General features: G+C 44.7%; 1 protein-coding gene across 4 annotated transcripts in view; it reads left to right on the top strand.

The window, feature by feature from the left end:
• Nucleotides 1–352: 352 nt before the first annotated feature.
• Nucleotides 353–26,206, top strand: part of cux1a (cut-like homeobox 1a) — a 57,285-nt gene continuing 31,431 nt past the window's right edge. For all 4 annotated transcript variants that reach the window (XM_085796371.1, XM_085796369.1, XM_085796370.1 and 1 more), the window contains exons 1-3: nucleotides 353–439; nucleotides 18,344–18,454; nucleotides 22,556–22,603. In XM_085796371.1, the coding sequence (XP_085652497.1) occupies nucleotides 377–439; nucleotides 18,344–18,454; nucleotides 22,556–22,603 (222 nt within the window). In that variant the 5' untranslated portion in view covers nucleotides 353–376. The remainder of the gene's footprint in view (nucleotides 440–18,343; nucleotides 18,455–22,555; nucleotides 22,604–26,206) is intronic.

Here is a 26,206-nt window from a genome sequence, read left to right as displayed (position 1 = left end):
GCCTCCTGGCATTATTTTTGTGTGATCTTTGCTCTCCATAATGGATAACAACAAACCAAGCTGGAATAGTAAACGCAGGCTTATCTGGCTCTGACAATTTCGTGTATTTCAGTGTAATAAAATTAAGAGTAATTTAACGCCAGTTCGGTTATTTACCTGTAATATCTGAGTGTTGATAAAATGCTATTTAAGCAATTATAATGGCGTTATTAAGGCAACACTCCTGCACGCTGACTCCGTTCCGTACAGCAGCTGCTGCGGGGGCGAGCACTGGGAGTGATCCGGTCCGGGTGTTCCGCCCGCCCGGTCCTCTCCACTGAACTCCAACCCCCGCGCTCTCTATCAGCATCTCATTCCTGTCTCAATATGTCTCAAGATGGCGGCCAATGCAGGATCGATGTTTCAATATTGGAAGCGCTTTGACTTACAACAACTACAGGTCAGTTCAACCTCTGTTAAAACCGTCTACCTCCCGTTCGCTTCGGCCGTGTCGTCTCTATCGGCGGCCGCGTTTTGTGTTTTTTTCGGCAGCCGCCTCGTAGGTGTTTCGGAAGAGAATTCAAGACCTCTTCCTCACATTGATGAAAGTGGCTCTCTCGCTGATCAGAAATTGATCCTCTTTGTTCAATTCAACATCGATCGGACACTGCAACTGGGCAAGCCGGGGCGACGCCGCGGGGATGCGCCGAAATAAAAACAAAACGGCGGGGCTCTGGCGGAGAGCTTTCGCCTGGCTATCTTTATTGCGTGTTCTTCAACTTTTACTGGAGCGAGTAGCCGTAGTTAGCCCGACGCTTTAGCCGCTGTAAGGTTGGATAATTTGGGGGAAAAAATAAGTGCGACTCATTATACGGTGGCGCTGTGGTGACACCGACCGTTCAGACGGGCAGCACACAGACACACAGCAGCGCTTCGCTCCTGTTTCTCTCTGCTTTTTAACTGTCAAATGGAAGTTTAGTTCAAAGCGAATCATCACCGTAGCAACGTTAACGGCTAACGGTTTAGAGCAGTTTGTGGTGAAGTCGTCTCCGTGATTATGGTTGATCAACTCGGCCGTTTTTTTTCTCTCTCTCGCCCCCCTCCTCCTCCTCCTCCACCACCACCACCTCCTCCTCCGACGGCAATTATACACAGAGAGAGGGTTTTTACAGACGTTGCCACGTCTGTGGAAGTGGACGGGACGGGACAGTGTTTGTTGACGCCGCCACGCAATTAAATAAGAATAATAGCAGAAATAGCAGCGAGCGTGACCTTGTTGTTGGTGGTGATGAACTCCTGAAACGTCCCAGCCTCACGCACGCCACTAATCTCGGCCGTGCATGGTAGGACGGAGACCCATGGCACAGTACAGGATATGGGGAAAATATTGGGCCTATTCAGTGTGTGTGAATATAGCCAGTGTATATTAGAGCCTGTTTGACCTATCACAAGACATGTAGACAATGGCACTGTTGTGTTTTCCCCTTGGCATTTAACGTGCATTGCTGAATTTCAAATCAAAAATTATGAATATTAGCAGCCCCGGTCGCCGTCGTCATTAACATATGATTGCATTATGTAGGCTAGCCCCAATTGTTCATACATTATTTTGTGAATCGCACAGGCTTGGGATTTAAACTTTTATTTAGGTCATGATGCCCCTATGACTGGGTAGACAAAAGGACAGTGAACAAGTCTTCCCAGCGGGCTTTGTGTTGCACTTATGCCACATCATCAAGGCTTCACTTCTCCTATTTATTTGATCCTGTTTGGTCCTCCTACTCGTGCCCCCTTGTTCATGCATTATGTAAAAAATTTGAGACTGCTTTCTCTTTTCTTTCCTGCACTATCTATCTCCCACCCCCTTCCTGCCCCCCCCCCCCCCCCCCAATCTTTCTCTCCCTCTCCCTCACCTCCCCCTCCCCTCCTTTTAATTTTTTTCCCCTTCTCTCTTCACTGGCCCTTCACCCTGCTTTCACCCATTTTGCCCTGTTTGAACTGGTGTGTGAGTGTGAGTGTGCGTGTGTGCGAGCGTGTGTGTGTGTGAATTTGTCTGAGATCAGTCTTTTTCGTAGATTGACTGCCAGCACGGACAGTGAAGGCACTGCCAGCAGCCAGGACATGAAAAATGCATCGCATAAGTTTGTGATAAGGCCCTGGGTAATTATGGCAAAGGCCCCTATCACAAGCGATTAGTCAGGACAGTGAATCTGAGCGTGTGCAAAAAGGCTGGCGGTTGGCAGGCCTGTCTGCAGGATAGGAATCAGTCGGAGCTGGTGTGTGAGTGTGAGTGTGAGTGTGAGTGTGTGTGTGTGTGTGTTCGTGTGCGCAGAACTGCTCAGAACATTCGCTGTCTATTATTGATGACATCTTATTTACTCTCCCTCCCACTGAGAGGCTCCTAGAGGAAAGCCTTCAGAGGAGAACCTTTTTTCTTATCCCTTTTTTTGAGGATAATGTGGGGTTAGTATGATATGATCATGGTCTGTACATGGCCTTGTCAGCCGATTGCTTTCTCATTTGCTTCTTTCTTCTGATCGAACGGACAGTCTGCACTGTGCACTCTCAATCACACTCTGTTTTGTCTATGAGAGAGGCACCAGTAAAGGAATGTTTTCTTCTTTTTTTTTTGTTTCTTTTGATGATGAAAATCCAACCCAACCTAGATGTCAGTAGCTTTAAGCCATCATAGCGTCTATTCCTCAGGCTCCAACTGCTGATGTTCATTAAAATCCTATTTGATCAGTGTGTCCTATTCCCTGTGTGAGAAACTAGCTAGGTGGTTGTTACAGGACAGAGAGTGCTTTGAAACAGCACAGCGAGCTGTTAACTTGTCTTCTCTGCATGATTTTTTTCCCCTCTCCCCCCACCACCACCACCACCACTACAAACACAAATGGGTGCAACAGTGATGCTTTTAGCAAGGTCTCGCACACTTGCAAAATGGATCAGTGATTCAGAGATGATGGCAGGGTGACAGTGAATTACAGATGGAGGAGGTTTTAACGTCTGTAATCCCTGTTCGTCCATTACAGAGTTGAGTTTCTTTAGAGGGGATCATCACTCTTCTCTCCTGTTGTTTTTTTTTTTTCCTTTTTTTTCTTCTTTTTTTAACCCAGTGAAGCAGTTTGTTGGAACATTGTGTTTCTACTTGAGAGCGATGAGAAATTGCGCTTCATTACAGGCAAACCTTAATAAGATGTGAGTGAATAGTTGAGCCTCAACCTATACTTTTATTTTATTTTTTTGTGTAAGCTTGGAAAATTAAGAACAGGCCTCTCTGTTCTACACAATTCCCAATTTAGTCCTAATAGCCTTCATCTCACCTCATAACATTTCCTGGAACAAAGCACCCTAGAGCCATTTTGAAAAATAGTTCACTATGTTAGCGGACAGCTAAAGAGTGACTTAGATGAAAACTGATCTAGAGTTCGTTCTTATTCGCCACCTCCTAATGGGTAAATTTAGGAAAAGGGTTTTGTAAACCGATCCCGGAGCTGTGGTCAGTGGCAACCTGAGTGGTTTAAATCTCTCAGCGACTGGCCCGCTGTTGTCTGCAGGAGTTTTAGTGTTAATTTATGAGCTGGTTGTCTGAACTCACTGGTGGGATATTTTTACCCCTCTGTTGCTGCACAGGCTGGGGGAGCATAGAGGAAGGGGCATCACGTCATGCTTTTACTGTAGCCAACCGGTTCTCTGCCCAGTGACAAAACCTGGCATTGGGACTGAGGTTTCACTGTGTTGGTGGGTGGTGAGCGACTAAGCGTGAGTCAGAGAGAGGGATGAGTGCATGTCAGGTCTTTGGTCTGCCCTCAGTCTTCTTGGGTAGGGGCTCTGTCATCCTACTTCGGGTTAGAGAGGTTAGAGTGTATCCCCGAGACGGATAACCTCCGTATGACTGAGGGAAATGTGCTGCTTTTAGAAAACTCCAAAAGGAAAGAAAAGTTCTCCCCATATACCTTATCAGTGGCTAATGCTCAGCAGAGGCCCGTGTACTCCCCCACCTCCTCAGCAGTTTAGTGCATGTCAGTCTCGGGCTCTGTTTCTTCACCCCCCCCCCCCTCCTTCAGCTGTGAGGAGTGTCTATCCCAGACTGTGGCTATCTGATTAAATACAAAAAGTAAATAAATTACACTCTGCAAGAGCCACAGTCTTAAAACGCCATTAAACAATTTACACTGCTCCGGGAAAAAAAAAGAAAAGAAATTTTGACCAATGTCATCTGATGTTTGAACAAAAGATAAAAAGCACTTAGGAGAAGTCTAACAATAGGGGTACCCATACCCAAACAGCTCTTAATTCATGCTTCATGCTTCATGCAAGTGTATGACTGACATGTTTCCCTTGAACGTGTGGAAGTTTCCACTTAGGATAAAAATATCATGTTTGTGTTTTCGCAATTTGTAATTTTAGATGGAAGTAATCCTGAAACATCTAATTGTGTTGCTTTAGCTGCTCTGCTTTACAATGGTCAAAGAGATGATATAAACAGGATATGTTTTGATATAAAACGATATAACAAAATGATGGAAATCAGTGATTATTACTACTGTTACCAATTGATTATCACGAAGGCCCATTTTCTTCTCCGGAAATGTTGTTTAACTACGACTGAAACTGGGTCAAATAACATCAACAAGACAGTGTTGATGTGAGCAGTTAAAATTGAATTAGCGAGTCCTCAACAGGTCAGTTGTATACATCACAGGATAATAGAGAAGTCTGCATGCTAAACAGCTGTGTCTGGCAAACTTTTTACTGTCTAATGCTTCAGCTGCTCTGAAACAGGCCAAGACTGAGAGGTGATGCTTGCAGGGTGGAGAGAGTATGGAGGCTGCGTAAAGAGGATATTCATATGATTATTATTGCCAAGCGCTATATTAAAATCTATTTTTATAGCCTTTAAATTTGAACAGATACTAACTTGAAGAGATACTCCTGTTCTTCTTTTTTTTTTGCACAAGGTAGAGCTTTGAGCAGCTCAGAATTTATAGTTTCAATTTATGAGTATGATATCAAACTTGTGGTATTCCCTTATAAACGGTTGGTTTTACACCCTCCCAAAAATATTGTGTTTTCATAACACTTGTTGATGTTAAATTCCCAAAATAGGTGCAACCCTTCTACCGGAGCTGTAGTTTATAGCCTTAAAGAAATCATCTAAACGTCTTTTAGGGGTGTGACTGGGTGTATTTCTAATTATTTCATATCTTGGCCTCCTTACTTCATACCTGAATGAAATGTTATTCATCTGCTCCCACTGGGCTGTTCAAACTCTTTCCAGGTTGTAGTGTGTATTGTGTTTTCACCTGCTGCAAAATGAGGCACTTACACCTTAGTCTGACAAAGCAGCTCTTTAGTTATGGTTGTATTGAGAAAATGAATGTTTTTCAATTTTTTTTTTAATACTGCATCAGAATGTGATAGAAATTCACACTTGATATGATTCATAATGACCCCAAAAGTCTTGATATCGTTCTTGAGAACCTCCACCCAACAACTAGCAACAAGAGCACAGGGGGCAGTTTCCAGAGACCTATTTTCAAGTGGCAGGCATTATTTACAGACCCACTTGGAGTCTCTCTCACCCGCAGCATCATAGAGTTTCACCGTATCTCATGACAGAAGCATCCATTATTCTGCTGCTCTGTATTCCAGCAGAGAGAGCATGGGCTTCAGTGACTGGACACTTCTCTTTAGGCTCACTTTGGAATATACTGGCTGTATCCACTTGTAAGTTTGAGGACGCTGCCCACTTTATTTGAAAATCAAGCACACACTTGAAACGGCGCTTCTAAGGCCGGTGTATTCTTGTGCAGTCTATTGTTCACCTTGTAATATTAAGCCTATTTTTCGGTAAACAAGAATCTTGCATTCCCAAGGGGGAAAAAAAGTCTGCTGTTGTCTATAGATGACTAGTAAAGTAAGAATGCACACACAGCGAGGTGCAGACCAGCCTCATACAACAATCAAATCACACACTCTTTCTGAGTGCTTTTGTTCTTATCTTTGTACTCGTCCACCACATGCCTTTGGTTTACTCACCTTCATCAAGGTGATGTTTATTTAAAATGCATTTAAAAAAATTAAACACCAAACACAGCATTTCAAGGTTGGAGCCGGCGCGTATTATTTCTGATAATGAGCGATTATTATAATTGATTAGTACTTTGATCTATAAAACGTCACATTTCAATTCCCTGAATGCTGTTGTTGTTTTGTCCAACTGTCCACAAACTGAAAGACGTTCAGCTTACATTGATACACGCTGCAGAAAGTCTTCACACCTGAGCTGTCACCAGTGAGAGTTTGGCGGTCTTATAGGAAGAACTACTTAAACAGTTAATCAATTGTCAAAATAGTTGCTGATGGTCTGTCGTTTGAATCATTTATTCTATTTCTCAGTAATACATCATTCTGTACTGTATTTTCCATTCTCCAGAGTCATTTTACACAAGCAGTACACGAGGATTAGAGTTGAGTGAAGGAAACCCAAGAGGTGTGTGGTGAGAATAACTTTGAATAATGACAAGTTTGGCGAAAAAACTGACTCAAAGCAGCCGAGGAAATCTGAGCTGTGAGAAACAGTTTGATTGGTTGGTAAGGTGCAGATTTCTGATGACCCAACAAGCTGAGCCTGGATGAGCCTCGCCGTATTTTTTGAAGAGTTAAACAAGATGTTAACATGGAAATATAAACAGAGGCAATGGACCAGAAAACGAAATGGAGTTCTATTTCCACAAGCTACCACAATGTGATAATTTAGACCAACTGCAGACGCTCGCACACTGGGGGCCAGTGTTCGAAACTTTTTTGACAAGTTTGGCTGAGCGCTCTGCTGAGTTTGAAGCTAATGCAGTGCTTCATTTTGTTCCACAAACGTGTCCCTTTGCATAAGACTGCTGAAATTTGTTTCTGCAGCAAATATTCTGCGGCCTTCGGCGTCTGGTGTGGCCAAGCTATTGGTGAACTGCGTACCCTGCCTAATTTTAGTGTTGTTTATCTCTGTTATCAAGCAGTCGGGGCTAAATAAGGCCCAAGGATCCTTATGCGAAGGGCTTATCCTATGTCAACCCATGACTCCGGTATCAGTGTCCTGTTAGATCATTGACCATAGGTATTGAATTCTAATAGGCCTATTGGTGTGTCCTAATGGTCCAAGTATTGAATTATGATATTGGCAAGGGCTGATGGCCTCAGGATTGAATTATGATATTGGTGTGCTGCAAGCTAATGGTTCTTGGTATTGAATTATGATATTGGTGCACTTTGATGGTGTAGGGATTGAATTATGATATGGCTTGCTATCTGCTAATAGCTCACTCTGTGTAATTTTCAATGTCAATCAGTTGCCTCAGTCGCTAGATCCATAGCCGGCCTTCAGGCTCGTCACATCAGTCACAGGCGGATGGCAACAGCCTTGAACCTCTAGCTCCAATTCTCACTTGATATTTCTGTTACTTTCTTGCTTTTCACTTTACTTTTTGTCTTGCACCCCGTCCTCCTAGGAGTATGAGCCCAGCTACTGCCTTTTTTTCTCTCATTCTAAAAATAAGAGTTTGATTACAGTACTACAAAGACAACCAAGTTATTGTTTATCTTTACATCACCCTTTCCCATTCACCTCTCAAATTATACAATCTTTCACATCATTACGCATTTAATAGTATGATTAAAATCTCTTCACTTTGTTTTGTGACTCATAGTGTAAATGTAGAAGCTGTTTTTAAAAAAATCCCGTACATGTTTATCCTCACGTCTGAGAGAGGAGGAATAAGTTCTGGATGTTTTAATGACAAGCTAACACCACTTTACACATGTTGGATCGAGAAGAGGCTTTTATTGATTGTCTGGCCTTTGCTCAGTGGTCACTCTTGTGTGGATTTGGCATTTCCATAGACCGCCTTGTGTTATAAGGAGCCCGATGTTAAAGTAATGGAATCATAATGGCTCTGAATCTCGAGTTAACTTCGTTTCTGTTAGTGTCCACACCTTTGCAGTGTTTATGTTGAGCTCATTCCCATTTTGGTAGTTTAAAAGCAACCAGAGCTGTGATGGTCCTGCTGCCAGCTCACAGAGTAAATGGACGGCCTGCTTCTGTGTCAGCCCTCTAAAAATAACACAGACTGCTGGCTGGGCTCAGCAGAAAACTACCACCGATTATGATGATTCAACTACCCTGTATTCACAGGTGCGTGTTTGTGTGGATGTGTGTGTGTGTGTGTGTGTGTGTTGGGTGGGGGTGGGTTATGCTTAACAAATTGTTCACTGCGTTCTGTTTGGCATTCACTGATTTAGCTTAATGTCAGCTCGGTGGAACTTTGCTCCGTCAGAAACAACTTTGAAACCCGTCGATACTATTTTCAGTTTTTTGAGGTATAATTATTTAATGAAAGAAAGGCTGTCTCTTTTAAGTGTAGTGAACTGAAGTCATTGTGATGCTTGCCATACCAATTTAAATGGTACTGGAAATTAGATTGAATAGCTTTAACTACTAGCACCAAGCTATTATTACTACCGGCTTTGCCTAACGTGAAATTAAAATACTTAAGGCAGGTCCATGGCTTTGTCCACGGAAAACATGGGGAATTCTATACGAATGACGCACTCCTGTATCTGTTAAATTCATTGAGGCTCCTCAGACAACACCTTAACATCTCCCCGACCTTTGACCCCAAGCAGCTGTCAGACTTGGAGCCGGGGTTCAGAGGTGGTCTGACCCCGCAGACCTCAGTGTGACCTGGGCTGTCTGACTGGTCTAACCTTTAGAGCTAATACATGATGACTTCACCATCTGTCTTGCCTTTAACAGGTCTAGCCTCCTTGAACTTGAACTTGTTTGGACATGGAAAGAAGAGAAAAACAACTCAAGGGGAGAAAATTGTCTCACAGCTCGCTCAGGATGTTTCCCTATGCTTATGTATTGGTTTTATTTTTAAAAGGATGACCGAATGTGAAGTCTGAATTTTTTTTCTCTCTTAACTCAAGTCTTTGTTTACTTTATTTGTGTGAGCTTCCACCTCCACAGTGGAGGTCTGTGTTAAAAGTATAGAATCGGTTGGACCTCGCTCAGATTTGTAGCTTTGCAGTCTCCTTTTTTTTTTTTTAAAAGTGAGAGTCGTCCTCTTGAGGAGAGGGGGGGAAGGGACTATGTGTTTAGTAGACACAGGCTCATCCGCTGACTGCTGTCTGACCCTGAGTTCAGCGGTATGGTTATTAATAGGCCCAGAGGCCTCAACTTCCAGGAGGCCCTCTGATCAGCTCCAGATGTGGAATGAGCGAGGACAATCCTAACGTTAGCCTATCCATGTTTCACATGAAGCAGGGAGCAGGGAGATAGGCATTTGGCGAGACTGATAAAGAGTGAGGGAGGGAGGAAAGGGAGGGACAGGAGACCTTTCCACAGCAGGAGTGTGTTTTGTGAGTCTTTGTTTTCATGCGTGTGTGTTTTTTTCATTTATTACACTCTCTGCCCTCAGACCAAAAGACCATAAAAACGTATGGCATCACCATGGTGACCATAATAACTACCTATAAAACAGCGTGTAAACTGTGAAATAAGACAAACAGACCAGAACAGCCCTGACTGCCTGGCTGGCTGACTGAATGGCTGCCTTCCGCCATAAAACTATTTGAGAGCCAGACTGAAGGAATGCCTTGGAGGCTGCTGTGGCTGTCACGACACATGAAAGGATTAGGCTCTGTGTTTTATCTCCTCTTTATCTGATGGTAATGGATAAGCTGAGTGTAGCCTATCATCTGACGCTTGGGCCGGGGGTTTGATGTTTTAGTAGGGTGACGGTTTGTTGAGTTGACCGCTTTGGTCTATTGATTGCTGTTTGATGGTTTTGATATGTAGGCTGTATGGAACAGGTCAAGTCTTTTATGCAGTGAAGGCTCCAAATAGCTTTTAGCTGTCCTTCACTCCCCCCATTACTCTAGTGGTTCGTTTGATGTTTGGATCAATCAATAGAAAAGAGCCTGAGCTCTTACACATGCTCCATCCTACTTCCCACCAAGCTCAATTCCTCTTCCTTCATTGTGCAGGCATTATATCACATTCTCTCAACACAGAATAAATGATATAATTACAACCCATTACTTAGCCTAACGCAAGCTAATTATTCTGTCATTACTGTAAGGATTAGCTATGCTCATTCTCTCCTTCTCACTGTGTTTCTCTGCCTTTTTTTTTCCTTTCAAAAGTCGTGCAAGCAGAGCAGAAAACTCTTACTCACAAGGGCTGAGTAAGACCCCCCCCCCCAGGTCATGCTCCGCTGACGTTGATCGTATAGACCACGGGTGTCAAACTCAGTCAGATGGCCAGGCCACAATAGATAATACCGACAGCACGGGCTGGACACATTAGAGTCGGGATATATCTAACCTAATGGAGCATGTTGATATATGCTTTTAATTTATGCATAGAAGCCAACACGCTGCTTTTATAGACCGTGGCACAACTCATGCTGATGTGTCATCATCAGGCGTCTCGAAAATTACTGGATACAATAGATAGACGTGGCTAAATTAAAATGTGGAAAAAGGGCATCACGCTGAGCAGGGATTTAATGTACCAGAGGCACATGAGAATGATGCATACCTTTTTTCAGAGTCATGTTAACTGTGCCAGGAGCGCGAGGCCGCCTGTCATCCTTAAACGCAACCCGATGTGAATCGCAGCAAATCAAAGAGGTTAACGAATTGAGAGCAGATAAAATCTCCACGTAAATTAGAGCAACTTTAAACACCGCTCTGTTGTCAAGGGGGGGTTATAAGCTAAATATATGTGTGTATGACGACGAGTTGGATGTCCACAACGTAGCTATAGCCTGCACCTGCGACCCCTGTCATTGTTCACCTATGCTCCACTTGTATGTGCATTTTGTCATACAGACTAATGGCGCCGGCGTCAATTGCTCGCCGGAGTCCTTGGGCCACGGCTTGGCGTATCTGCTACGGAGCCTGGAGAGCCCCACTCTTCTTCTAGACTTGATTAATCCCTATCGCCCCCTCTCCATGATCGCAGTTTCCATTTTTTAGTCGGTATCTGTGCACTCATCCCCTCCCCAATCCCCTCTCACTGGCACAGAATAGCTTCCTGGCAGAATGGCGGCATTAATTCAGGGATGAGAGGTGTGATACTCGCTCCCTCTCCCTCCCTCTCTCTCTCTCCGTCTCCCTGGGTCTCTCTCTCTCCCTCTCTCTATCTGTGCTCTGTTTGTAATGCGTGGCCTTTATCGTAGCTGAAACAGCTCACTACCCTCTGATCCTATCTCGGATCTCAATATCCTAGCCCGTTCCACCCTGTAAACGCAGGGATGAAAAATCTTGCCCTTTCACCAATGCATTACACCCCAGCATATCGCCATACCCCTCTCCTCCCATTGCACTCTCCACACCACTCACCCTTTGTGACACGGGCCTCTAGCTAAATTCGAACTCTGCAAAATGAGACCAAGTGAGCTGCACTTCCTCCACGCCAGAAACCATCTTAGTCTCATTATATTTGTATTTAGGCTCGGGCCCGGCCTCTGAAACCCCTTTGTCAGACGATAGGTCAGGCAAAATAATGACTAGCTCTCAGCGAGCTTCAGGAGAGAGTTAAGGCTTTGGATGTTGGGGAGATAAAACAACAACTAGTCTCTCGGCAGAGAAACATGGATCAATACGTACGAGGCTGCGGTGTAAAAAGGCTGTTTTTGATCCGGGCTTGCGTCAGCGTCAGTGAGGTGAGTCTTGACAGCTCCTGTGCTTTTGGTAGATATGGATCTGTGTTCAAAAAAAGGAGCAAAACGCTCAGGGACCACAAGCATCTTGTTAGACTGTGGAGAGTGGTAGGTTGACCCCCGCCTCCAACTGCTCTGCGCACAAACACAGAAGCGCGCACGCTTTTCACAAACACAGAGAGACACATACGCACACACACAAAAAGTGTTCAGACCTCCGTTGTCACAGTGAAACTATTGTGTTGGCTTGCGGTAAAGAAAACTTTGCGGCTTTCGGCTCCAATGGGTGAGAGGAAAAGCAAACACGGAGATTCAGGAGGATGTGACTTGTGTCTTCAAACCCCCTGTGTGGTTTTAGTGAACAACGTCAGCGTCTGCGTGGCACACTTAAAGATCTGCACCCTGCTATGTGGAAGGTAGTGAAGGCAGACAGGCAGCCGGGATTGTAGCCTCTCTCTTATCAGCGCCGCTGTTGTGTTTGTGTTGTGTTTTGAGGGGGCGTGCCTGTGATGTGTGATCATGTACCATGTCGTTGTAGCAAGCGTAGCTGCTGCTCCTGACTGAGCCGCCACCCCGCGACTCCACCCCCACACACACACACACACATGGAGGTTTGGCATACAGAACAGTCAGCCACATAGGAGGTGGAGCGCCGCTGCTGCGAGTAAGTGGGGGATGGGGGGGTGGGGGGATGGAGGGGGAGTTTGAAAAGATAGGACTCGTAGATTTCAGATAAGACATCCTTCCAGACGCCTTTTTACTGTTTACTATCATAACCACATAACAGCCTTAGACATGTCAGAGATAAAAGGAAAGATTAGCGACTGCACTGGCAGGACAGAAAACTTCATCTCTTAAACATCTGTGTAGCGTTGCCAAGTACAGAGGGGGCTGTAACAGGCTTCTCACTTTGTAATGAACACAAGAGAGGTTTGTTTTAAAATATTAGCCTCTTCTGTGGTGTGACTAATACGGTGTTAGTGTTATGGAGGAGAAGCGAACGTATTGTTGCATGTCTCTCTCTCTCCTGGCCGGGGTTCAAGAGCGGTACTCCCATTTAGATGAATGTGTAAAGCATGCAGCAAATGTGGAGCAGTTAACCTACGTTGTGTTTGGGTTGGACTTTAGAGGAGTAGCGGCAGACGACTTGGCATGTGGGACTGCAGACTTAAGGTGTAAACAAGAGTGTTTCTAACAGTTATAGTCCCAATTATTCTCCCAGGGAAATGAGATCTGAATCAAATCCTTGTGTGGCAGCAGCAGAGGCAGCAGCGGCGGTGGTGGTGGTGGTGCTCTCTCTCCTCGCCGTGCCCTCCTGGTCACGGCGGCGGTGCAGACGGCAGCTGCAGATTGACTTCATACTGTGTACATAACAATAACTTTGTTGTCATTCCACCACCCTATCTGTCTCGGCATCGTCGGAGCGTGAGGGCATAAAGAATTCCATGAAGTTTTGATGCCTCAATTAAAGTGCGTCTGTCTCCTGTTATCTCGTTTAGTCTGAAGTCGATATGATTGGCATAATCAGACATGCCTGATTGGTGCCTCCCATTTAATTAATCAGTCTCACTGTATCATCACCTGTGGCTCATTAGAGTAATTAGAGCGAATTAGTCAGATAGAAGGCCTCTCTCTGCCTGCAGACGAGTGGAAGGAATTTCATTAGGAGAGACGAACACACACACACACATACACCTTGGGTCTGATGGCCAGTGGTAATAGGATTTGTTTACCCGTGACTGTTATCAGTGATTAGTATTATAACCATAGTGGCGGGACAGAGAGAGATACTCATTTCTGTTTGGCCCCGGCCTCTCCTCCTAGCTGCAAACACGGCGCACCGTGCCAACATTCGCAGGGGAACATGTTAGCAGACTTCCTCTTTTGAAACCGAGTTCAAAAGAATGTGGAAAGACTGGGCTCCCCAAGTTACTGCAGCGGCCCGCGAGCGCATTCATGTGAGAGCACACGCGTGTGTGGAGCAGCGCGCGGGAGGCTTCTTGGCCAAGTCGGTGTTGAAGTCTCTCTAGGGACTGTTGGCAATCTGTTCCAATCGTCTTTACAGCTGACCAGACGACCAAATGAACCAGGACAGGGACTGCTGCTGTGGGCCAGTCCAGCCAAGCCAAGCAGAGCTGTTACAGCAATCACACAGACATTACAGCCCACTTAATGCTCCCCTGCACACACCATATTCCATCCTCTGCTAAACTAGACAGTGCGGTCCTAACCAGCCATAGCTAAGATTTAAAAATAGCGCCCGAGTTATTGTAAATGCTTAAATGAATTAATTCACCAGTAAATTAAACTGTTTTCAGATGTGAAGAGTAGAAAAGAGGTTTCAAAGTCAGGCCAAGGAGAGCTGGGGAGCGCTGACCTCAGAGACTGCTGCGCCTGAAGCCGCAAACACAGTAGATACAAGTTTTTTCACGCATGTTGTTTGGCGCTCCTAATTAATTATCTTGTCATTACATTAGTCATGTAGTGTAAAACACAAACTGGCTTTACTCACATGTTTTTTTTCTTTTTTTAAATCAGTGGTTCTTCTCTCGTTTTGGCTGCCTGTCAAACATGTTAATTTGTATGATTTATCAGACTAGCATGATGCCAATCATTATGTCAAACACGATAGATGGAAAATCCCAGTGGGATGCCAGATGGCTTGAACCCCTGTAGGGCAGCCCTGCCTAACGCTTTTCCCAATCCCCCCCCCCCCCCCCCCCCTCTTTCCCAAAAGTTTGGAGAGGCATAAATCTTGACAAACAAAATGGTTAAATCCACGTTCTTCTAGCGTGTACTTTTTTTTTTACGGCGGTCCCTGGGTTCGATCACTTGGAATGAGGAATGTATTTTATCATTAGCAGCAGTTTAGGAGTTTATTATGTGACATCTCTTGGCGATCTATATTTGACACCTGTTCCGTATCCGGTGCCCCGTATTTTCACCGCCGACTTATTTGTTCAAACCCCAAATGTGGCAAGGCTCTGTCCAATCCTTTTAGCTTCTCGGCCTGCAGTGCACAGTGTTGCTGTTTGTCTTCACTGTCAATGACTTTAGATAGAAATGACAGATGTAACCATGGCAGTCATTATAAAACTGAAAGGTCTTTATCTTTCTATTTAGCTATCTATTCATCTGCTATCTTTAGTCATGACAGTAATATAAAATGATATGCGAGAGCTCGCAAGGATCAGGTAGCTGGACTGACAAAGCACTCGCAGTCAATACAAAAAAGTTCAATTTGATTATCCTTATCAGAGTTTTAAAAATGAACACTGACAATCTACTGTCTCAGTAGCAAATGTCAGCCTATTTTAATCACTGGCCAGGCGGTTATATCCTTACGCATTGTTATGAACTTGAGAATATCACACAAACAAGGGCCAATATGTTACTGTGAGTCTGTTGGTCTTATGTAAATGTTCTGAAACCACTTTCAGAGGAAATGCAGAGAGTCAGTATGACACACTTGGACACTGGGGGGAAAAAAAATTGCATAAAAGACCCAGTCGAACATTTTCTGAGTTCAATTTATTTTTTATTTTTATAAACTTAAAAAAAGAAAGCTAACCACAGAAAACCTTACATTTGCCTTTAAACAAACCTGTTTTGTTTTACTTTGTTGAAACAAAGAACACAGGCATAAGGAGAAAAAGGACATTTTCAGTTAAGTCTGCAACTCTGTAACATGTTAACTGACCACAGCACTGTACAGGTTTATTTTGCCAGGAACCCACACAATCTAGTACAAAAGCAGCATTCAGCAGATCCCAAACACCCAAACATATTTGTTCAGTATTTCCATTTAAGCAGCTAAAACATGGCGACGCATCGTGTGTAACGACGTGCGGTTTAAAATCAGAATAGTATTTGTCTCCTAATGGTCAGTAAGATGTGATGAGTATGAACAGGGAGGCCAGGCAGCAGGAATCGTGCACTTTGGGATGTTACGCTCTATCAGCAAGATGAGTGTAAAGTCTGCCTGTGTCTGCTGATGTGGGCACCGAGGTTTGCTGCATAGTCAAAACCTGACTGGGTCTGAGGGTCCTTTAAAAAAAAAAAAAACTGAGACCATGCCCATAATTACTTGCCCACTTGGCATTGAATCAATCCTCTTTCATGTGTGATGTGTTTATTTAGCTCAGCAGTGAGATTTTTTTTTTCCGGAATGGGGATTTGGTAACACATTGGGATATGTGCAGGGTATTGAAAAGGGATTGGACTGAATCAAGGGCGTCAGGGATTGGCACATGACCTCCCAAAGCAGAACCCTAGTGGAGGCCTGTGGATACTCCACTTTTTCTAAAAACAAAACAAAAACAGAGCTCATTAATTTAATATATCAAAACACTATCCAGCTGTGTTGTGTAACTTTGACTTTTCGATAACTTAGCTGATAGCTGATTTTACTTGCATATCAAAGAGCATTGTGGTAAATAAAAAAAAAAAAAAAAGGTTTGCAAGGCCACTTATTCCAATTATTATGGCCTGTACAATTCCTATAATCATTAGAAATCATGTGTAATGTGATCATGTTTTCATATAGTGTGAAGGTTATGTCCTTACGACTGTATGGCCACAGCTGTGGACAGACTGAATACTGAATAATGAAGGCAGTAGTGACTTTACCAATCCTGTAATTCAAAGCATGCTTCTTTTCATTATATTTATTCTTAATGAACCAACTCAAACTTTTTTCTTCAAGTTGATCTACCTAATTGTGTCCTGAGGTATGTAACATATGGACCTGTACTCAGTCAGTAATCCTTGCTATTTTACTTTTGTAGTGACTTGTATAGTGAAATATGTACTCTCGTATGGAGAAGCTGTATTTTAAAAAATTCATTCTTAGTGTTTAATGGACCAGGATGGATGATTAACGGCATTATCTCTTTACTTTGGGGATATACCTAAATTTATCCTGGTTGCTGTTTATGCCATCTGAATCCAGATCATGCTTTAAACTCAAGTGTTCCACTTTGAGTTATTATATTGAAATGATTTTGGCAATGTCTCCACCGCTCAGAAAAAAGTAAGCCTTCAGGCCTCGTGCATCATATTGTGATTAATATCTGCCAATTTGATGTTAATATCTTGAACCAACTGGGTCCTGTGTTCTTGTTCTGTAGCTAATCTTTACCAATATAATAATTACACCTCTGTTCATGAACTAGAGCATTCATTTTTTGACAATTAATTTAACATGATTAAAATTTATTAGGTTCCTCCTTTCATCAAGCGTTGCACAAGCTTCTGCGCACGCTCGAATTCACTAACAGATAGTGCAGCTGCTCCATGGCCATGGGCAGACAGGCTGCTACATCAACTGCTCCGTGGGCAGCGAGAGCAAGATGGCATGTAAGCAAGTGAGCAGTTTTTTTTTTTTTTTTTTTACCAAACATCCTGTGCTACTGCGTAAAATCCATTGCAGCGGACAATCGACCAAGTCCATTTGTTATATTTTTTTTATGGTTTGTGGATAAAACGAGATCACGGCGGGTCAGGGAATTAAACTTAATGCTGATGGGGGAAAAATCTCCTAATTAGTACTTGATCACACTATTTCTTTAGAGGGTTGTATTTTCTTGAGTGTGTTCAGGGGGTGGGCATGTGTGCGTGCGTGTGTTTTGGGACCTTGTCAGCAGACTGAGCCACAAGGGCCCCTGTGGTAATGTGTGTATTAAATGATTAGTGTGTTAGTTAGCATAACGGCCCTTCAGCAGCGTTTAATCACTCTCAGGGGTGGGCGGCCTCACAGGAGGTAGATGGGAGGGAGGAGAAGAAGAAAAGGGGGAGGAGGAGGAGGAGTAAAAGGGGGAGAAGAAGAGAGAGATTTAAACAGAGGAGAAGGAAATGCTGGTTGAATGAGTGAGTGGATGATCTGTAGAGAGTACGGAAAAATGAGGGGGAAGAAAAAAAAAAAAAAAGGGAGCGAGCGTGACAGAGGGCAGGAATCCAACAGAAACATAATCCAGCAACGCTTACACACTCAGCAGAAAGAGATACAATCTTTACAAGGCCTGAATGTCTTGTTAATGTCAGCACTTGGCCCATCATCTGGAACTAGTCCCATAAATAGCTATTAATAACAATGCAAAATGTGGGATGTGGATAAAGGCGCGGGCCCTGCCTCAGCCCTGACAACACCGCTGTTGTTGATAATTGTGCTGTTGTTGTTGTTACGTGGGGAGGGGACGGGTCGTCTGGTGCAGACAGTCAATAATTGTTGTGAACTGCGTGCGTAGTAGTCTATTGCGAGCCGAGTCGTCATGCCCCGACACAGCGGTGACTGATTGACTGACAGGCTGAATGGCTCACATATTGCTGCTCGCTACTGGTAGCAGATCAAACTCGCCGGTTGCGGACGGGTTTTCCTTGGCGGGACGTCGCTGTTGTGGTCGAGTTCTTCGCCTCGGCCGCCGCAAAAACACGGGCCAAGTTCAGCTGAGGCAGTCTGGGTTGTCAGCAGCAGCAGCAGCAGTACTCCAGATGGGTCAAGGAGTCTGCTGTCTGTTTTATCCCCAGTGGTAACAATGATGCTGATTATAATGACAGTATGAATAATAAAGTGTGATAAAATTGAAAAAAAAAGTTCACTATCTGATCAAGTTGTGTGTTGTTTTTTTGCGTTGCAGAAAGAACTAGACGCCACCGCCACACAGCTTGCCAACAGACAGGACGAGAGTGAACAGTCCAGGAAGAAACTAATCGACCTGAGCCGCGAGTTCAAGAAGAACACACCAGAGGTGAGAAAATCAGATATTCGCAGACACGCACCGACACACACACACACACACACACACACACACACAAACATGCGCACATCCCGCCGTTTCTTTTGACAATCACAGTTGGCCACGCTGTTTGTCTGTGTCTGTTCTCCTCCTCATAACTGCAGCCATGATTATTTACTGAGAAAGCAGGGGAAGGAGGAGGAGACGGCGCAGAGATGCGGGCTTGGCTCCCAAAAATAGTCTCTCCATTAGTTTCCCTGAAATCCTAAAGAGACAAAACAGAAAACCCCTCAGGAGTTTGTATTATCTGACCTAGTTTTTTATGTGTGCAGAAAGTGTGGTCCATGAGTGTGTGTGTGTGTGTGAGAGAGGGAGGAAGACAGAGAGAGAGAGGGAGAGCAGGAGGGAGAGAAAGAGAGTGTGACAACACTACTAAGTGGGATCAGGAGGGAATTCTGTCCTGTTCCTGTGTTCCCATCACTCCTCCTGGGAATATTTGTTTCATCTCTGTTACCAAGGCAACACATTTTAAACCACACAGCGAAAACAAAGTATTGTTGTGTTATTATTGGTAATGTCACCATGGTGAATTATTGATGGCGGTATGAATAATGCATGAATGGAGTAGACAGTGGATAGAAAAAAAAAAATTGTCAACTCTCGGTGGAGTTGACAGCAGACCTATTATAGTTTACCACAGGATGAGCACTGTGACGATTGACTGGAGCGCCGTGCGGCCCCGGCCAGCGCCGAGCAATATGCGCTACACACCAGAGGAAGCTGTTACCTGCATACAAAAGACGCTAATTTCACTTTACCGCCAACGTTCATCTCTAATCTCATTCTCAAGTATAACCGCATAACGAGCAACACACGCAGCGGAGGCAAGACAGACACAGAGGTGTAGAAGCAGAGAGAGAGAGAGAGAGAGAGCACACACAAAGAAAACATGCAGACGCAGAGGCGCACACACACACACAAACACACAGAGGCAGATAGCCTAGATCACAGAACAGGACACACACATTCATCAGTGTAACAAGGCTGTGATTTAGGAAGGCTCCTCTGGCGTCTGTGTGGCCCCTGGCATCTCCCTGGTATGTGGAGGAGGAATCCGAGCCAGGCCAGACGAGCGACAGGATTCATTACAGGGCTGTAACAGGCTCAATAGGAATCAGCACTAAAAACTCCCGGCGTTTGGAAGTAGCATAAGCATCCAGGCTGCCTACCAAGCAGGCTAGCTGCTGCAGAAAACGTGCCGTGGTCTGATCTTGATTAAAAATTCCCCCGATCGTCTTGTGTGCGCTCCGCGAAGCTGTGTTTTCCGTCTCCTCACGCAGCCGTGTATGCGTGTGTGTGAGTGTGTGAGTGTGTGTGAGTGTGTGTGTGGTTGACCGGCCTACAGAGCGGGCTGTGAGCTCTCTGTGGTCCACACCAGTCAGCGGAGATCACAGTCACATCAGATCAGACTGCATTAGGCTGAGCGGGAGTCCGTCTCTGATCCATTATTCAACAACCAGGAGACCAGCCCACGTTGACTGTGTCTAGTCTGCTGAGCTGTACTTGGCGTGAACTGCACTCATGGTCTGCATAATAACACACACACACACACACACACATTGGCTTTTGTAGCATTTTGAAAGTAGTGCAAAGAAATGCAGCGTGAAAACAAAGTTTTCATAATTCATTAGGGCTGACACACTGTTGAAATTTTTTTTTTCATTTTTTTTTTTTTTTCAAGACCACCTCTCACTGTGTTTCCTAAGTTGTCTGAATTATTCATCCATTTCTTAATTTCCTTTTAGTTAGTCAAGACTCCCTCTACTACACTGTTATAAAGGCAGGGGTGGGAATGGTAGTAAAATGTCCCAGAGATTGCTAGCCAGAGGCAGTGGTAGTAAAACAACTTTGTGTGTGTGTGTGTGTGTGTGTGTGTGTGCATGCGCGGACGTACACACGTTTGTGTTTAGCTGCAGGGTAGACAGACAGCAAATGTGAGTTCCATACTCCCTGGAGGATTCCTCGGGCTGGCCTGTCTGCTGTCTGCCGGCAGCTCACACACCAGCCATCCATCTCCTGCTGCCGGGCCCCCCTCCACTCCCTCACTACACACACACACACACACACACACACACACACACACACACACACACATAGACTGACCATGGTGTCTGTGTGCATTGTTATGTTATATGGTCATAAATCTTTGGAAGTGGAGGGGGCAAAGGGGGCGGAGCAGCAGAGAGTTGACCAAAGAGGTTCACTGCTGGGGTATTTGGTGAAAGGAGTAGCCTGCCTCTGTGTGTAACCCGAGTGTGTTTGTTTTTGTGCGCTCAGCCAGCGTGTGTTGTTGTCGAACGTGTGTGTGTATGTGTATGTGTATGTGTGTGTGTGGAGGCTCATTAATGTTTTTATGGTATTTAACCGCTCCCCCAAAACTTCAAAATGCAAGTTCGGCAGATCAACATCTCATCTCAGATAACATTAGAATTTTAATGAACTTGGCTGTGAAGAAAAAAAAATTCAACGGAATTAATCCAGCTACTTCAAGATGTTGTTTAACACATGATGGTAGTGTTGTCGCCCCCTCATGCAGACACAGTCTCAACAAACCTGGAAGATTATGAACAAAGGTAGTAATTATTTGAGGACTACTAGACTAGACTGGGCTACAGTATACAGAGGTTTCCTTTCTTGCTTCCAGTATATACATAAATATTTATGTGAATTTAAAGCCACAGTGACAAAAACCCACTAAGTATAAAATAGCAAAATGAAAACAGTCCTGTTCACTAATTTATACTAATATAGACAGATGTTTCAGCCTGTTTTGCTTGGAACACAAGATGAAGCAAAAATAAGATAAAAATGTATTGTTTTTATGAATCCAAGTAGGAAGTGGCGCAGGTGATCTAAATTCTAACCGAAGGGAAACTGAAATGGAAAAATTAGAATATAATCAAAATCTAATGCAAATGATAGAACTGACACTTTCTTCATCTGTGCGTTTCTTTTTTTTTTTTGTGCCTGTGTGAGAAAGGGAGAGCAAAAGCGATAAAGGGGGGGAGGGTGAGAGGAGGGGGTCATTATCCCCAGCAGGGGGAATACTGAATTGGCCCAGACAAACAGCCACAACGACCCCTGATGAGGTAACAATGGAGCCGGGTCACCAAGGTCACGACCTGTCCTCAGCCCCAGACAAGCGGCCTGTCTGCAGCGACCTGGGCTGAGGCCAGGCCCAGACACTGGTCCCCGATCAGTTTGGTGGCGACGCGCGCCTCCTGCAGCAGCAGCAGCAGCAGCAGCAGCAGCAGCAGCAGCAGCATCGGTTAGATGCTTTTAGACAGAGGTTTTTCAAAAAGGCGCCGAGTCTCCCAAGCACACATCTGTCGTTGCCCTACTTCACATCTTCATTAGGCAGTTTTTTTTTTTTTTTGCGAGTATGTGTGTGTGTCCACAAACTGTGCAAATCAAATGTTCCTGTACAGAATGTCCTATTCTGCTGTGCTTTTTACCGTACGCTCCAGTTCAGTTTGTCAGGATGTAGGCTCGGCTAACAGCATGGTGATTTGCATGTTCCCCTGATACATACTCGACTGGCTATCTAATCTGAAACCGCTGACTCGTACTGGAAAGTCATGCAATGGGACTTGCAGGATAAAAAGCATTTGCTTTATAGTAAAAACTTGGTGCGCAGAGACAATTTGCATTAACTGTAGGCCTTACGCCGCGGCTCATTCACTCTCTCTCTCTCCCTCTCTCTCTCTCTCACACACGCACTAGCGGTGCCTCTGGGTGGCCCAGGTGGTGCTGCACCTGTTCTTATGAGAGAGGCAGTCCACCAGAGACCCTCAGGCTACAAACCTGGCCTCCTCCCTACCCTCATGCTCATCATTCACTCACGCACCACTTTTTATTCATTGGCAGTGGCGTGAATGGCTGCTACTAGACATAATGAGTCTTATTTGATCACAACATGGTCCCACTCATTGAGTTGTCAATGCTCCTGAACATCACTTCCACATGTTTCCTGTGTATTGAGGCTCATTAATCGGCTGATTATGTTGTATTATTTAAAACTGATGACAACTTCTCTTCTCCTTTGTTTTGCAGGATTTACGGAAACAGGTTGCCCCATTACTCAAGAGCTTCCAAGGAGAGGTGAGTGTGTTATTGAGAATTTGTAACGACACAGTGATAAACATACATGCCCCAGCACAGCGTCGGACCAATGCATTTTATAAAGCCCGTTTGACATTCATTGACTGATCCGTCTCTTCTCTTCCTGCTTTTCGTCTCTCCCCCCCAAATCGTCATCTCTTCTCTCTCTCTCCTCTTCTCTCTTTGCCATCTCCTGTTCTTTCTCTTGCCACTATCTCATTTCCCCTCTTTCCTCTCCCTCTTTTCTTCGCTCTGCTCTGCTCTTGATTTTCTGTCCTATTCATGAAGTCCTGTAGCCCGAGGGTGTGTTTAAATTGCATCCTGCAAAAAAAAAAAAAAAAGGCACCACAAAAACCCCGGCTCTAGCCAGTCACAACTCACCGAATGCTATTTCCTCAGACTTTGTTTGTCTGCATGATTTGGTGGGGTTATTTGTTATTTTTTTTTGTTGATCTAGTGAATCACGAGCCATTTTTGTTCATTGCAGCGCATTTATTTACTTTCAATTTAATGTTGCGCCCTATGTTTTTGTGTACCTTGGCCCATAGGAGGTGACTTTTTACGTGTGTGCTGTATCATACTCCCACCGTTCCTCTCCTATCTCCTCCTCCATCATTTTGGCCTATTTCCATCATGACTCCTCCTTACTGGCAGCCATGCATTTCCAGTTCACTCCCATATGTGAAAGTCAGAGGGTAGGAGTGGAAGCGGTTGGTTTAGACTGGGGCGTTATTTGGAGCTGGAGTGGGTGGACATTCATCCCAACAGTATCTCTTCCCTAGCGCACACACACACAGACGAAGAAACGCACGCATGCGCACAAGCAGAATCATCTCAATAGATAGTGACAGGGCTGCGTTGCTACTGGCCATAGAATATTACAGTTTAACACTGGGTTAGTTTCCATATTCTTGTGTTAGAGCAACAACCACAGCCAGTGGTTATGTAAAAAAAAAAAAAAATGCTGTAATTTACAGCGGTTCCACCATGTTCTGCTGATGATCCACAGTCTATTTAGAGAATAGAAACGGCAGCAGTATAATTGGGGCTTTGTCAGCTGTTTCCACCATCCTCATGTTGACACACCTCAACGGCGCGCACACCAGAACATGCTGAGGCGCTTGGTGGGTGGTCGCGGAACTGAGAAAGACATTATCTTATGATTATTGAGATAATACTGTACACCCGCACCAGTCTCGGAGCAGCCCATCAATCAGTCGACTATTCTGCGCACTTTGCATGCCACAACACGAGTAGCTCCGAGAATGTGTAATTTTAGTCTGGCTTTGTTTGCTTACCCCACAACGCTTTGATCAAGGACAAGACAGCACCAGAAAAACCAAAAAGGGTCTTCCTGTTCGAGTCCCCGAGTAGAACTCATCCTTAAGCATTTTTTCTTTTTACCCAGGAGCCAAAATCTTTACTAAGTCAATGCAGGAGCCCAGACAGAACAATAAAAAGTTTTTAAAGGCAGGAACTTGGAGGTCTTGATACTCTGTTTAATCTTTGTCATTGAAAGGTGGATGCCCTCGGGTCACAATTATTACCAATAACAGTACTGTTTCCACGAGGCCTCCGTTTGGTAAACGGGTTATGTGTGTGTGTAATGTGTGTGTGTGCTTGTGTTTGTGTGTGTGTGTATGTTGCATGCTCAGTGTTCCTTGTTGGTCCATCGATCAGATAAGCTTTTCCATTATCCAAGGCTTCAGTCTCTGCTTCCCATAGCCTCCCCTTATCAGACTCCACTGGGGCCACACACACACACACACACACACACACATACACATACACATACACGCACGCACGCAGGCAACACACGCAGGTCAGCCTGATGCCCTTCACACACTACGGGTTAGATAGGGGAGCGAGGCAGTGCTGAGTGATGGTGGCACAAGGTGCTGACGTATGTACGTGTGTGTGTGTGTGTGTGTGTGCGCGGATGTGTCAGGGATACCTTTTGCAATTGCAAGCACTTCTCATCGCTAACCTACTGATACTGGTGAGGTATCATTTGTGTCACTTCATTTGTTTGGCTTGGTCTGCGTGTGTGTGTGTGTGTGTGGGATGGGGGCAGGGGAGCATGTAATAGCAGATGTCATTGGGATTGGTTGAAAGAGCTGCAGTTTGGAACAGCAGGGTTGTATTTGCAAATCCTGGGTGGTCTTCTAATGGCTCTGGTCCTGCAGTTAACCTGCCTCTAACTGTAGGGTGTGTCCTACATTAAATGTCTATTTCCTGCCTCCCATGTTGGGCTATATAAAGCCGCTGTACCACTGACCTTGGCCCAGTCATTGTACAGTCACGCAGCTGGCTTCCTTCACTGCCATCGGCACATCGCTTTTTTTGCGAGCGAGTGTCTGTGTGTGTTTCTTCTTTATCATGAGATTGTGTTCTGGATCCTCTGATCTAATGCTCGTCTATACAACCTGCACACACACACACACACACACACTTTGATGCTGATGGAACAGGTTCGGTGTTGGTGTGTGTGAGAGAGGTATTAGTACTCAGCAGCAGCCGTAATCTCCCATTAGTGGCCTTGCATTTGAGGATCCTGATCACTCAATGTCACATAGCACATGAAGAGAGGGTAAAGTACATGATGCAGCATGATGTGAGAATGAGATATAGTAGGAGCGGGATAGGGTGTGTGTGTGTATGTGTGCGTGTATGTGTGTGGGAGTAAGGGCAGGAGCTGTGTGCATGCCAGAGAGAGACATGAGGGTATGACAGAGAAACATGTGAGAAAGACTGACACTGAAAATGATTGAGGGGAAAGAAAAAACTATGAGTCAGAGAACATGGAAGTGACAAGAAGGAGAATTCAAGAGAGAGAGAGAATGAGAAAAAGACAGAGAGAAATAAAAGCGAGGGGGGGAAGAGGGAGGGGTGCTGGCACCAGCCTACTCGGGGCCAGATGTTTTGCGGCTAAAAAACTAGAGATGAATCAAAGCCATGTGAAGAGATTTATTAGGTTCCCATAGGAGCCCAGGCAGTATTACATGTAGCCCGCTCTGTTTACAGTGGCAAGAACCCCTAAACCACCCATCAACTACACTACTGACTTGGCTGGGAATGTGAAGACTTTATATCTGGACTTATATAGGCTTTTGTCTTTATTCCTTTTTTCTCTTAGTCAATGTGCTGCAGGAGCTGGAAGAGAAACACAGGGCTGTTTAGTCTGAGTGCGTGAGCCAGAGTAGTCAGCTGTAGCTCTGCCCAGTACAGTAGCACCATCTGAATGTCTTTATTTGGCATCTGTTTCCCTCGATTTAGATTTGATTTCGGATGTGTTTTCGCCTACTCTGTCTGCTTCTCATATTGAAATGTGACACAGAGACTATAGCAGAGCTGGTAGCCTCATGTTGCATTACCGACAACAGCGTAAAAAAAAAAAAAAAAAGTTGCTCCGGCGCGATTTTCAGAATTAATCTCTTATGGATCCGTTCTAATGCCCCGTCCATTTCAATAATATCGGTGATGGAACGCATGCCGTGCCCTCTTGTGTTAATGGCTGCATCAGTAATGGATCCACACTGTATTGCTGCTAAGAGCTGACTGAATAATCTGCCCCTGCTGTGGCTGGAAAGACTGAGCCAGCTG

This window comes from Trachurus japonicus, chromosome 13 (genome assembly GCF_045865225.1).
Source record: "Trachurus japonicus isolate A0001 chromosome 13, Traja_1.0".
Classification (NCBI taxonomy): Eukaryota; Metazoa; Chordata; class Actinopteri; order Carangiformes; family Carangidae; genus Trachurus; species Trachurus japonicus.
The sequence above is the reverse complement of the archived record's forward strand: the minus strand, read 5'-3'. Positions and strand labels throughout refer to the sequence as shown.